The sequence below is a fragment of the Carassius carassius genome, chromosome 47 (genome assembly GCF_963082965.1).
Source record: "Carassius carassius chromosome 47, fCarCar2.1, whole genome shotgun sequence".
Taxonomy (NCBI): domain Eukaryota; kingdom Metazoa; phylum Chordata; class Actinopteri; order Cypriniformes; family Cyprinidae; genus Carassius; species Carassius carassius.
Genome location: NC_081801.1, coordinates 12,254,140 through 12,268,280, shown reverse-complemented (window position 1 = coordinate 12,268,280; position 14,141 = coordinate 12,254,140). Strand labels below are relative to the sequence as shown.

The window sequence follows — 14,141 nt, the reverse complement described above, 5'->3', positions numbered from 1 at the left end:
GAAATTATTATTATTATTATTATTATTTCAGCAGTGTATTGATAGATGTTATTCATTGATTTTTGTTTTATTGAGTATATAGCAAAAGATTAGATTTAAGGAATTGGTGGTTTGAGAACTTTTTTAAATGTCTGTTTTCAAACAAATTAAACTTGCTTTCCACCAAAAACTCAAGTTCAAATCACAGTGCCATGTACTCAAATGTGTTTTATAGCTTTTGGGCTTATTTCTTACATTCAGAGCTTTTCATATGAAATGAAATACTGCCATCTTCACATTCTTAAAACTCAATTTTGAGAGCCAACGCATATTTTATCAGATTATGTTTACTGCAGTTGACTGAGTGCACTTTTGTGCCATTTGCCAGGTAGAGAATTACAATAAAGCTAGCTTTAAAGTTATTTGCATCTCCATTTTTAAGCATTCACACAATCTAATTCAGAAAAGTGGGAGGGAGTGTAGCTTGAAGTGCAATGAAAGTCTAATTGGATTAATTTTTCTTGCCCTAAAAATCTTCTCCCGTTCCTAAGATAGCATCACAATGTGCAATTGATAGAAATTGTGTGGAAATGCAGTTTGCCGCAGCCTGGCTTATGAGTAATCAGCTTCCTGGTTGAGCGCACAGAGCATTTCGCAGTAATTAGTGATAAGAAAAGGTGCTTTGTCTGCTTCAAATGATCCTTGATGAGATTGTTCACTCCCATGCTCAGACACTTGCGGTCTGGGTTAGAGTCTCTCCTGTTTTGCATGATTGTACATCTCTTTTATCCCACCTTTTACTTTAAGTATACATTTAAATGCATTTTTTTTCTTTCGCTTGGTTGTTTATGTGTTGTTTTATTAAAATGGAGCTCAGCCTCATAGTACAACTGAAGTCTCAGGCTGGCAGCCAGTTGGAAATACTATTTATTATAGCCATTCGAAATCATTAAGTATCTTTATGCAAACTTTTGCTGTTTACTAACATCAACAATAAGAAAGTGTGCTCCTGAAATCGCAAATGAAATCATGAATCATTTCATGTCTTTAGTTTGCCAAAATTCATTTCAACCACTGTTGTGATAAGATTTCATTGGCCGTTTCATCCAAAAAGAGACATTGTATTTTGGGTTGCTGACATTATCTGCAGCGGTGTTGCAGCCTGTGGTCCTGAGATAGCGATAAGATTTGAGTGGATATGTGTTTTATCAGAACAGCTTCATGGGAAATGTGATGACTCAACTGCTGGAATCAATCCTGGAGTGGAAAGTCTTGTTAGCCGAAGTGAACATCAGGGGGCAACAATCACAACAGACAATAGAGCAGATATCAGAAATTACAATTCTTTAAGGTAGTTTAGGGTATGATGGGTAATGTATGCCAGCTGGAAGCCATTGTATTTTTTGCTCCATGGTCTTTCTCTGCAGCAGTCCATGTGTTGGTTGCACTTGGCTGACACTGTGTATAATTACAGATGCTCCAAAGATCCAAGGCCCTGCGGCGGTGTTCACCTGGGATGGTAATCCAGCTAACATCACCTGCGAGGCCCTTGCTCACCCGGCCGCCTCCGTTTTGTGGTTCCGTGATGGCCTAATGCTGCCTAGCGCTAATACCACCAACGTCAAGATCTACCATACTCCTTCTGCCAGCTTCCTGGAGGTAAGGCATCACCTCTCCAACCCATCAGCCTTTAGATGCCCCCTCATTAATGTTTCAACACTAAAGACCTGTTTGACAGTTATAATTGCTTTCTGAGCTCATTTTTAGTACACTTCAGCACTTTGCATTTGATGTTAAATCATAGCAATAGTGCCTGTTGATATAACATTGAGAAAACACAATAATTACTGTTTTTTTTTCTTAATTTGTTCTTCATTTATGCACAAAATAGAGCTGATACAACACACCTACCCACCCTTATTAGCCCACAAGTGCTAAGTATATAATGACTTCTTGTTATTGTGTAGTTAATAACTTGTGTCATTTTGGTTCTCCAGTCGCTTGAATTTTTATTTTGTTTTCGCATTACTGGCCGATATCATTAATTACAATAATTAAGTTGCTTTCTGTATAACGACGCATTGTGAATGACCCGCATGGAGCATATTGGTTTTGGGGTCTTGCAAAGCACAGATTGTGATGTTTAATTTGTTGCACCTAAATACAGAAAATATTACTTTTTATGAAATTTTGGTTCATTTGAAAGCAAACTGAAGGAAACTTTCGAGATCAGATCACAGCATTATGAGTTTTCTATATAACAACTTGACTTTTTAATACTGCAAGTCTGCATCAAACTAGACTCGCAATCGCAGGAAATATTTCATATGTCAATTATTGATTATTGAGCACAGTTAATCAAATACAATATGCACAGATTTGCATGATGAAGCAGCAGTGTAAAGATGCTCCAAGAGTCTCTTTCAGTAAAAAAAAAAAAAAAAACATTTTTGAACAAAACCCCATTCCAGAAATGCTTTCCTTTGTCACAGACACATATTTAATATTTATAACATTTACTGGTTAATGACTTTCAACACTAAACTTTTGTTGACTCATTATAGGCCCTTTATAGATTTACACTTTCTAAATGACATCAATCAACAGTACTATAATACACTCCCACAAACTCTTGCACATAATGTCACCACTCATTGGCAGGGCTTTGTCTCATGGTTCTCAGTGAGGGGGCTTTAAATATGCAGTTCACCACTGCATGAGAGGTTGTTTTTGACTGTTCTGTGAAGCTTGAAATGTTCTCTGCCACTGTCCCTGTTCCCATGGCACATTTTACTAAGCTGTTAGTGCTAATGGAGACAGTACATTCAAAAATTATCGAGTGAGGTGAATGCCAGCGGTGTAGAATGGGAGGTCACTGCCATTGCCATTGCAACGGGCTTCCCTTAACCAGTTAATCTATGTGTCATGCTAGCCAGGTCAGAAGAGAGGCGGTGCCTTGACTTGGATTTTTTTTTTTCTGATAGGTCACTCCGGAGTCCCAGAACGACTTTGGCAGTTACAACTGTACAGCTACCAATGTCATCGGCACAGAGTCAAAGGAATTCATTTTGGTTCAAGCAGGTTTGTGAATGTTCAGAGAATGATGAACAAAATCAGCATCTGCTTTACATTTATGGTGAACATGTATCAATCACAAATTGTCTTTCAAAGGTTCTAATTAGCTATTCACACATCCTTACTCACAAAGTGTGTCTTAACACAGAAAAAAACCACATCTAAAATCCCACTTGGTAACAATTCATAATCCATCAAACGCGAAAGGTAAATCTCCCCCAGACAGAGATGTTTTAGCTTCAAATCAGAGCCTGCGCTCGTATTTTTTAGGCTGAGGCTCTTGGGTAATAAAAACAGCAGGGTATAATTTTCAGGCTGCAGATTCGACTGTTAAATGTGACTCTGCCTCTGATATTTTTGCTGCTCTGTAAAGTGAGGCAGATGTGAAATGGTGTGGAAGACAGTGAGGTGATTATTTAGTCTCAATGCGATGAGGCAGTGCAGAAGTGACGCCGCTTTTCTACCTCACAGGCTTTAAAGCGACCACAATTGGGTGATTTTATTGTGTGATAAAGTCTAATTTCTTTAAAAATTATTTTTACTCAGTAAGAGTGTTCTATGAGGGAAGGAGGTTAAGGAATAGATGAATTATGTTGTTAGTAAACCTTTTTTTTTTTTTTTTTTACAAAAACATGTAGCATTGAACAGAATATCATTTTTTTGTTACTGTGCCTTTAAGACTTTTATAAAAAACAATTCTTTTTATTTATTTTTTTTACATGGGAAATGAGAAAACATGTGGGTTTGTTGTTTGCATTGAATACTGTTTATAGATAACTCATCCATTGAAACAACTTCTTTGCAAAGCCTTTCTTACATTCTAGCGTGATTACGAAAGAATCCACACTGAATTGTGATTTTCAAATAGTTAAGATTTTAATAAGGACTTGAATGATCAGAATGCTGGTCACAAATAAATATCAGATTCATGTTTCTAACTTTGGGATCCCTCGGGAGGATATGCAGAGCGGTATAAATACTCAGGGCCAGCTTAATGTTTGGCAAACTTCCTCACATTGAAAAGAGAATGTGTCATTTTTGAGCTGCAGACTGTTTGGAGGGGTGTTTAAAAATTATTTGAAAACAATAATTTTCCTATTGATATGTCTGTCTGATGTCCGAAGGTTGGAGAAGGTTATAACAAGCCATTTTTGTAGCTTTGTTAGTGTAGTTCGTTACAGTATATTTTCATAGTACATCAAACTCATCTTAGAAGTTCAAGGAAAATTTGATTCTTTATGATATGTCCACCTAAAACAATATCTTGGTTTGTCGGAAAGATATTTTACTTATGCTTCAGGGAAAAACTGTTCTGGCCACTGCAATAACAGTTCTCTTGGTGAACCATTCCCCAAGCCCCTAACAGTTTTTCATTGTTTGAGTTTGTCTGTTGCCTCACTCACATATTTGTGGCGCCCTGCTTGTGTGCGCAGAGCAGTACGCCAGTTATCTTCCAGTGTGTGCTTATAAGTACACGTGTGTGTGTATTCTCTAGATGTGCCTTCGGCCCCCTCTATCGAGCGTGTGGAGCCGTATTCCAGCACAGCAATGGTGGAGTTTGATGAGCCTGCCTCCAGTGGAGGAGTGCCTATCCTCAAGTACAAGGCTAAATGGAGAATAGCAGGCCAAGACTGGACTGACAGAGAGTATGAAGTTGAAGATGGTAAGTATCCAACACACACATACATGTACACACACATACTGTAATAATATTTATTCAGAACTGGAAGCAATGAGAAGAGAAAACAAGATAAATGAGGCTTTTGAGACGCTATAAAAGCTTTTCCTCCTTTGTGTGCAGGTCAAGCTCTTGTTTTTATAGCATTGTTTTATACAGAAATGACCACAGATTCTCAGATGATTGTATTAGAGCAAGGGTTTTAACCGAATTATATTGTTTTAGTGCAAGTCTTTTTAAAAACACTGTCCTAAGGCCGTCGTGATGCGGCAAGATTCCAGCGACAAGTAATCTCTCTGTCTGTGCTGAAAGCAAAAATAAAAAACCACAGCCAATCAGAACAGTGTGTGTTTGCACACTTTCTCGCACTTGCAACACACTACATAGTGCACTCCAGATGGCCCTTTTATGGTTTTTCTTGAGGAACTTGAGGAATTTGTACTGAAGCTTGTTTCCGCCTCAGTCAAAAAGAAAAAAGAAAGTTATAAATAAGAAATAGGCACATTGTGACATATGAAGTCACAATGTACCGTATAAATTCACTATTCCGAGATATAAAGTCACAATTATGACTAACAAAGTCACAATTGTGAGATATAAAGTCATATAATAGCATATAAAGTCACAATTATGAGAAACAAAGTTGGAATTGGTAGATATGAAGTCACATTATAAGATATAAATTTACAGTTATGAGTAACAAAGTTGGTATTATGAGATATACTTTCAATTCACATTGCTAAATACAGTCAGTTATGAGTAATAAAGTCGATATTGGTACAGTAGATAAGAAGTCACATTATGAGATATAAATCCATAATACAAAATACCAAGTCACAGTTATGAGATATTAATTCATATAGCAAAATGCAAAGTCACAATTCAGTTATGAAAAACAAAGATATGAAGGCACAGTTACAGTACAGTTGCAATTACATTAAAGTTGCAGACTAGAAAAAGTTGAAATTGTAAAATAGAAAGTTACAAATTAATTTTACTCTCTGGAAGAAATGGGCTTCAATAGATTTGTCATTTGATAGCAGATGCTTCTTAAATGCCACAGTCAATCTCTCTGCGGTGTCCATGTTTGGGGTTTAGTGTGCATAAGGAGTTGAATTTTGGTGCAGTGAGGTTTCTTTGTGTGAAACTGACAACATGTAGTTTTGCATGTCACTGTTCTAGCTGGTTAGGACAGACATTTTGATTAACACGAAAGAGCTTTTATTGCTTGTCACACTGTCCCTTCTCACCTAGTTAAATTGCTGTATTGCACTTAAAGAAGAAAACAGCAGTCTATGACGCACATAGAGCCACCCTCCCGTAGTCAATATAACAGCTAAACACTTTCCACAGCTGCTAGCCATTTCAAATTGTGGCAAAATACTCTTCCCCGCTGCCATAAAAACTCTTTCATTGGCCATATTGCTTGGCAAGCATGAAATGCGATGCAGAGTTGACCAAAAATAGAACGCACAAATGTTGGAAAGGGACAGGGTTCACTTGAATGCTAAATAAGAGTGCTCGGAGCAGTTGTCACAGCCTGACGTGTGCGCTGTTTGTCTGTGGGTACTGTCTGTCTCTCATGGGATGTCAGTTTGCTCACTGCTGACAGCCTACTCTGCCAGACCTCCTTGGGACATGCGTCAGAATAAGCCTCACACAAAAAAAACGCAGCCTTTCACTAAGCAGTCTTACCAGCCACCTACACACACACACAAACCCCTGCTCAGCCAATGGCTTTTTGATTGCTCAACCTTTTGTCAGTTCGTCTCTATCATATTAGACTGGCATATGATAGTCATGCATCAGACTCAAACACAAGGTACCAGATTGAACAAGTCAAAAAAATAAATAAATGAATTAAACACAAACAACACATTCTGGTCATCATTGATATATGATTGATGACTGATATAGGATAGCAAAAGAGAATCTTTATCTTGAACTGGTTCTTTTTTAAACAGTCAGTCAGGTTAATTAAATGGAGAACTTAAATTGTGGGTGATAAGATGGAAAACTATTAAAATCATTTCATATTTATAACTTAACTGAAAACATAGTGATAAACAGCAAACTAATACTGAACTAAAGTGTACTTTACTAAAGCAATATCACACAAGAAAGAGTGCTGTTTTTTTTTATATTTTTTAAAGAATACTGAAAAAATGTATAACGGTTTTCACAAGAATATACCGTTTTACATTTTTTATAATTAGAAGAACCAAGTCAGCACATTTAGAATGATTTCTGAAAGACCATGTGAGACTAAAGACTGGAGTAATGGCTGGTGAAAATTACATGAAAATATTAGTTACTACTGATTGTTTATCAAATAAATGCTGCCTTGGTGTGCATTAAATACTTCTTTCAAAAACTCAACCCCAAACTGTTGAATATTAGTGCAAGTTGATATCACATAATTCACATTTTAGGCAAAATGTGGCAAGTTATTTTGTTTACTTTTGATCTGCAAAAAAAGTTTCAAACGAACCCAAAGTAGGGTTTCTGGAACAACACAAAGAAATATCAGCACTCTTGTCCAATGCAATTAGACAATGAAAACTAATAGTTGTAATATAATACAAATATGAAATGTAAGATGCTGCATGGGAACCTCTGGGCAAACCTCTGAGTGATGACTAGGATTCCACGATCTTTTGGATCAAACTAAAATGTATTTTACTACAAATTTGAAACTTGGAATCCTTTGCAGGGTTTTCTGGGAAAACACACAGAATCTGTGCCCACAGAACTACCCACAAAAAGTCCTGCAGACTTTTCTCAAAATAGGAAACCCATTATTGACAAAGTTTCACTCACCACTCACCTCTTTGTTTATTTAATATTTTGGCTTATCGGTTAAGGCTTATTTCTCCTTATATCCTTTCTGCACATTTTCCCTTCAAATCTGGATTTGTTTTGGGGTTTTTTTACTGTTAATACAAATATCTCTATTCTCTATAATGCTGAAGGTCATGTGCTGTGATAATATGTGCAATTTGATAAGGCAATCAAACTAGTATATGTATTTCATATATAACAGTTTTTAAAAGATTTCTTATATGCTTTGTTAAAACCAGATATATTTTATAATCTTATACCATGTTTTTACATCAGATATTTCATTGGAGCTCTAAATCTGTCTAAACCAGGTCTCAACTCGATCACCATTGATGGGCTGAAGCCAGAGACCACGTATGAGGTCAAGATATCAGCCATCAACGGCAAGGGTGAAGGAGAGAGCAGCCCACCTGAGAGCTTTAAAACCCAACCTGTCCGTAAGTGCCACTCACTTTCAGTCTCTTTATCTTATGACCCTAGTGCTTTCTTTACCCATCAACCCCCTTCCCAGTGCAGCAGCAGACCTCACTACCCACAATGCATCCCTGCCTTGGACCATGCTGGATCTCACTCCCAGGAGATGCATTGCTTGTCCTCTCTGTGTGCTTTTGTAATTATATGTGGATGTGCGTGTTCATTGAAGTGTGTGTCTGTGTGTTTAAACAATTTCCTGAAGGTCATTGTGTCACTGCAGCCTCTCACCTCAGCAGTGCTTCCCAGTGATGTAGCGCTCCTCCCCGTCCGTCCGGCTCTTCTGCTGGTGCCAGCATGTGTCTCGTGTCTACTGAGAGCTGTGTGCTCTGTTAAGTGTTGTCCGTGTTGATTGGCCACTCTTCTGTAGAGTAGATGATGAAACCCTCTTTAACCTCATATCTACAAACAGATCAGGGTTAGACTCCAGAAATTATAATATCAATAATAAGATCTAATCTTCATGAAGCTAGAATATTTAGCATTTGTCCGTATCATATGAAGATAATTCCAGATGGCATTTCTCATGTTTAATTAGAATTTCCCTCTAATGTACACTAGGTGTGCAATGTATGTAAACCTGTTTCTGCCTTAAAAAAAAAAAAAAAATATTAATAATATTTTAATGACTTCATTCCAAAATGTTTGATTTATCATAATTGTTATATCTCATAAATGGTAATTTCTTTATAATTGTATATTTGTAATCTAATAATTATGAATTATAATTTGCAAACGAAATCTCAATTGTAGCTTTACAGATCACAATTTATTGTGATTTAAATTTTTCATAACTGTAACAAAAATCTACATTTTGTCTTTAAAGCTCACAATTAGCCTTTCGCCGAGCCCTGTCCCCCTTAGTTACTGTTGCTACTTCCGACAAACAAATGGTCAAACACGACCAGCGCGACAGATTGCCATGACGGGAAGAGGTATACCTGTGCGTGTCAGTGACCTTTTTTGGAGTAATACCTCCGCGATATCCTCCAGATCGAGGCAAAAGGGGTTACAGTATGCCGTGGAGGGAAAAAAGCTAAATCTGAGAAACGCCATGACCTGTAACGTTACCTCAAATGCAACCAGCACAGCCTTGTGTACCAGTCATGCTCTTACACTGCCGGGAAAGTTCTCTTTCATATGTTATGGTCTATTATTTTCTATTGCGAGTAGCTATTTTTATTTTTATCTTGGTGAGTAAAGGTTTTAAAAATGATAACTAAATACTAATTGAGTCTTAAATGCATAATGTAGACATATAGGCTAGCCTATATAGGTTAATGTTGGCATTATTTTATTAAATTTCAGCTGCTATGGCGAAGCAAATAAGGCAGAGTCTTTATCTTAATTAATTTCGTTATTGCCAAATACCCATCTTAATTTAGAATTTATCTTAATTAAATTTTTTAAAGACTCGTTTTTATTGCTGCATTGGCCTATTTATAGGCTAAATGAGTCTATACCTAGGGCTATTTAGAGTTCTGAGATGTTACGACGTCACAGAGGACTTATTTTATTTCTTTGTTCAAACTTCCAAGTGGCCTATTACGTTATTCATGTATAAATTATGTTAAAACATGTATAAATGACTCATTCTTGACAAAAGGCAAAAGAGCTGTGTGCGTGCGTACATTTGAATAATGTCGGGCTGTAAACGGGTTCGGGCTTTTAAAAAGCTGTCAATCAAAATGTACTTGTCTGGCTCGGGCCGAAATCTGTCGGGCTTGGGTCCCGTCACTGATTACAGCTCATTACAGTGTCCGATATACAAACGCCGTGGGCACACCGCTTCACCATCTTGTTTGGAGTCAAAGTTTGTCGGAACTGCCTCACATAGTAACGGTTGCTATGATGTGTGATTGGACAATGGCCGTTTTGGGGGAGGGGCTGGCTAAAGGCTAATTGTGACGCATAATTGTGGCCTTGAATCTCACAATTCAGACTTTCTAGTTCACAGCTATGAATGTTCTAATTGTAGCTTTATATCTCAGTTAAAACTTTGTATCCCAATAATTGCAATGTTATATTTCATAATTATTACTTAGTTTTCATAACTGTAGCATTAAATATCAATCTCACAATAGCAACTTTATTATTGGAAACAGGGTTACACAGCTATATGAAAGTGAAGACAGGTGAAATTTGAGGTTGGTTGTCAGTGCTTGTTTGACTCTGTGTTGGAGCTCTCCACATTAATGAAACATCATCCATATTTAGATTTCACAATGTACTTTAAAATTTCCTATAAATCTGCTGGTTTAATTACTGGATGTTGGCTCAGAATGTTCCACTTAGAAAGGAGATTAGAAAAGTCAGTTTGCAAGAAATGTGGGATGAGCAGAAACACAGTTCTTGTTTGATTATTCAATTTCCTCCTGCACTCACAGGGATTAAGTGACTAAAGTTTAAATTGCAGAAAAGTCTAATTCCTTTTCGCTTTATTAATCCAATTTTTGATCCAATTCAGTTGATTCAAAAGCACTTTGTAATAACGTTACGAAAAATGAGTCATACAGCAGTAAGCTTGATTTCCATTTGAATACCCAGAAGCTTTGAAGGGAATCTTACAAATATGGGAAAAAAGCTACAATAACACAAAACAAGACTTGTTTATTCTTCTATTGGGAGTACAATAGCTCATGGCAGGAGTGAATTGCTCCATTGATATAAGTCAGAGACAGGCTGTCATGAATTCTTATCTTACTTTTCTTATCATGTCATCTTTCCTTCAGCACCCTCTGTTTTCATAGTCCCCACATTTGCTCTTTTGCTTGCACTCATATCAAAACAGCTAATTGGGTCACCCAGTTTTGCCATTTTGGGAACTAACAAGCCATACACAACGTATATTCTGGCTAAATGTGAGTCAGCAAGGTGATTTTTTCATCAATTTATAAGATTAACACCAAAATGGCAAGTCGGGATTGACCTCTATTTTATTCATTCTTGTTCTCATGTTCACTGCTTTTTTATGGTTCTCATCATGCTTTCCATCTTGTTTTGTTCCACTGGACATCAGGCTCCCCTTTCAAAAGTAAGTGTTCCATCTCTCTGCTCTCTTTCTTTCTCATTTCTGTTTGTTTTTCCATTTGCTTCCATTTCACCCATCGCAACACTCCTGCCAAATCTACTAGTAAGCCTTAAGAGAAGATGGTAAAAGCTTTAATTGAGAGTTAAAGGCTCCATGAAATGGGTTAGAGAGTGCGGTTTTCTTTTCCTGCGTTTGAAGGAAGTTTTTTACTTCTTGGTCATAAATAGTGATTGGAGCTTGAGAGACGTGGTATTTATAATTCACTGAGAGGGTGAAGAGTCTCTTACTAGAGAACATTTGATTGGACAAAAAATGGTGAGGCAAGAAGTATGGACATGGATTCATGGATTTCATGGGGTCTTTAAATAAGAATGTATTGAGAATGAAATGAAATTTCGTATTTCAGTGCAAATTAAGTAAAACTTTCTGGGGGATTCAGTTAATTTAAAACTCTTTGCAGTATTTTTTTTTTATTATAACCTGTGCTTTAGAGAACTGTGGCGACTCACATTATATCTGTTGTTGATCTAGGTTTGCTATGAGATCATTTAGACCAGTACATTTTCTTTCCTTCCAGTCCTGGAGGCTCAATTGAGAAAATTGCTTATAATCAAAAACCTACAGTAAATATGCAGCTGGTTCAAATCAATTATGCCACATGGAGCAATTAACACTTGATTAATTGAATCAGGTGTGTTAGGGCATGGCTTGAAATGAAAATTCATCTTAGTTCCCTGGGGTCTGTTGATGAAAAACCACCTTTTAAACTTATATGCTGGCATCTTAGTATATAAATGGTCATTGGTATGTAGATTTCCCCCTAGTCAGAGTCTGCAGTTATCAGTTATTGTTTAAAGTCTCAAAACAAGCTATTTATTTCACATTCGTAGGATAGTCGCCAACCTCATTGGCTAATGTTGGTGTTTAATTCATAGTTTGTGTGAGGGTGATTGTTTTGCAAAAAGCAATATTAAAAGAGTTGAACTGTAGAATGACTATTGTTTGTTTATGTAACAAAAAGCAAATAACATTGGGATGAAGCCATTGCTAATTTAATTGACAGTATTTTCTTGTTATGGCTCTCTATTGTTCTCATTATCCCTGACAAGGACCATTTGACTTGGGAAGCTTTCTCATGATCATTACATGGCAGAATAAAAAATAGGCATGGGTGAGGCAGAGACTGTATCTCGTAATCATAGTGTGATCTGGTTGTGTTCAGATGAGATTGACGGGGTTGCCTGCTCTTTCTCTGGAACTATACCTGAATGAATTTAAGAGATGATGTCAATGATTTAGGCACTTCAAACACTTACTAATCATTTATAAATTTTTACATGACAAAACGAGACCACGGCAGCATCGACACTTCTTGAATTATGGCTTCACAAATCTTGTGACAGTCCAGATTGGGTTTATTTGTTTTGAGTTCCCTTTCAAAAGCTACTCTCGATGCTGCGCTCAATAGCGCTAATGAGAACATTCTTTGTTTGACCGGTTGTGAAGCACGTGTGTCAAACATGCCAAGAATTGGCTTACGTAACTTGAATGAATGATCTCTGAAGAGAAATCGGATGTTTATTGTTTAAAAAAAAAAAAAAAAGGCTGCTTTTGCGTTCTAGAGTGGCAGTTGTAAGCACCGCGGTTCACTTCCTATCCGCGCTATGCTCTTTGCTCTCACGAGGAACGAGCTGCTTCCCACTCATTAAGATCGCGCTCCGATCTGGAGGATCAGACGGTTCTAGCGTGCCCAGGCACTTCTTCGGATTGGGCAGAGGCTGCTGTAGCTCTAGCTTCTGTTGAAATGGACATTGAGAGTGCTCTCTCCTAGCGCTCCTCTCGCGATTATAAGCACATGAGGAGTTACTAGGTGGTGACTTAGTTGGGTTGCAGTGACCAGATTAAAGCCTTAAAATTAGATTTTGTATATTATGATTTCAAAGGTGAGAGAGACGCTAGCTGCTATCTCTCCCCTATTGGAGCAACATCATTTAAATAAAAATATAAATAAATGATGATGAAAATGATGATGATTATGATGATGAAAAAAAAATATAATATATATGAAAGGACAGCAATTGTTTCCTGCCAAGCCACGTACTGCAGCAGCATCTGCACTTGGATGGAACACATTTCATGCTGTGGGTCAGACTAGTACTGCCCTGCACACCATAGGTTCTGCAGGCGTATCAGGCTGATTAAAATAAATAAAGAAATAAGTCTGAGTTCCAGGAGGAGACTTTTAATATGTTTCTCACTCACTGTGCTCAAGTGTCGGGGCTGTCAAGAAATAAATAAATAAACAGGAGGTTCAAACAGAGAGTGTGGCGAGTTGTGCGCCCCCTCATAAGACTGGGGAGCAGCTTGTAGCACTTGGCAGCCGCAGAGGGAGCTGGACTAAAGTACGGTCATTACGACCAAAGCAAGGGCCTTAAGCTGTGCCCAGGACAAAGGGTGTGTCCCCTCAGGGAGGGCCCTGGAAAATTCTATCAGAAGTATAAGGCTCCTCCCTGGCACCCTTAGGGGATCACTGAACAACCTCCGCCACCACCGGTGTTTCGGGGGGCAGTGGCCTCCAGTAAAATGATACATGCTCTGTTGCTTCCTGCCACGTTTCAGGACACCAGATATCTTAATCCCCCCCCCCCCCACACAACAAACAAAGTGTCACAATTAAGTGCTCTTTTTGGAGAAGCTGGCAGCGTGGAAGCTACTGCCAAATATCTCCCCATGAGTCGAAAGAACTGGAGTGAAGGGCTACAGGATTCAGTTTGCACATCGTCTTCTGCGTTTCAACAGCGTGGTCTCCACCTCTGTTAAACCGGCACATGCATATCTGTTGACACAGGAATCACAGACTCTGCTGGTCAAAGGGGCCATAGAATGTGTTCCCCTGCCAGACAGAGAGTCAAGCTACTACAGTCTGTATTTCTTGATTCCCAAGAAAGACGAGGGGCTGCGTCCAATCACAGATCTATGGACGTGTATTTTCATTTTGAAATATTGCCACAACTCAGGAGGTTCCTGAGGTTTGCTTTCGGGGGCGAAGCTTACCAGTGTCAGGTT

The 14,141-nt window shown here is 38.0% G+C and overlaps 1 protein-coding gene across 6 annotated transcripts in view; it reads left to right on the top strand.

The window, feature by feature from the left end:
• Positions 1-14,141, top strand: part of LOC132130919 (neural cell adhesion molecule 1-like) — a 236,680-nt gene that overhangs the window by 178,894 nt on the left and 43,645 nt on the right. For all 6 annotated transcript variants that reach the window (XM_059542793.1, XM_059542794.1, XM_059542795.1 and 3 more), the window contains 4 exons: positions 1,454-1,638; positions 2,964-3,060; positions 4,550-4,717; positions 7,885-8,010. In XM_059542793.1, the coding sequence (XP_059398776.1) occupies positions 1,454-1,638; positions 2,964-3,060; positions 4,550-4,717; positions 7,885-8,010 (576 nt within the window). The remainder of the gene's footprint in view (positions 1-1,453; positions 1,639-2,963; positions 3,061-4,549; positions 4,718-7,884; positions 8,011-14,141) is intronic.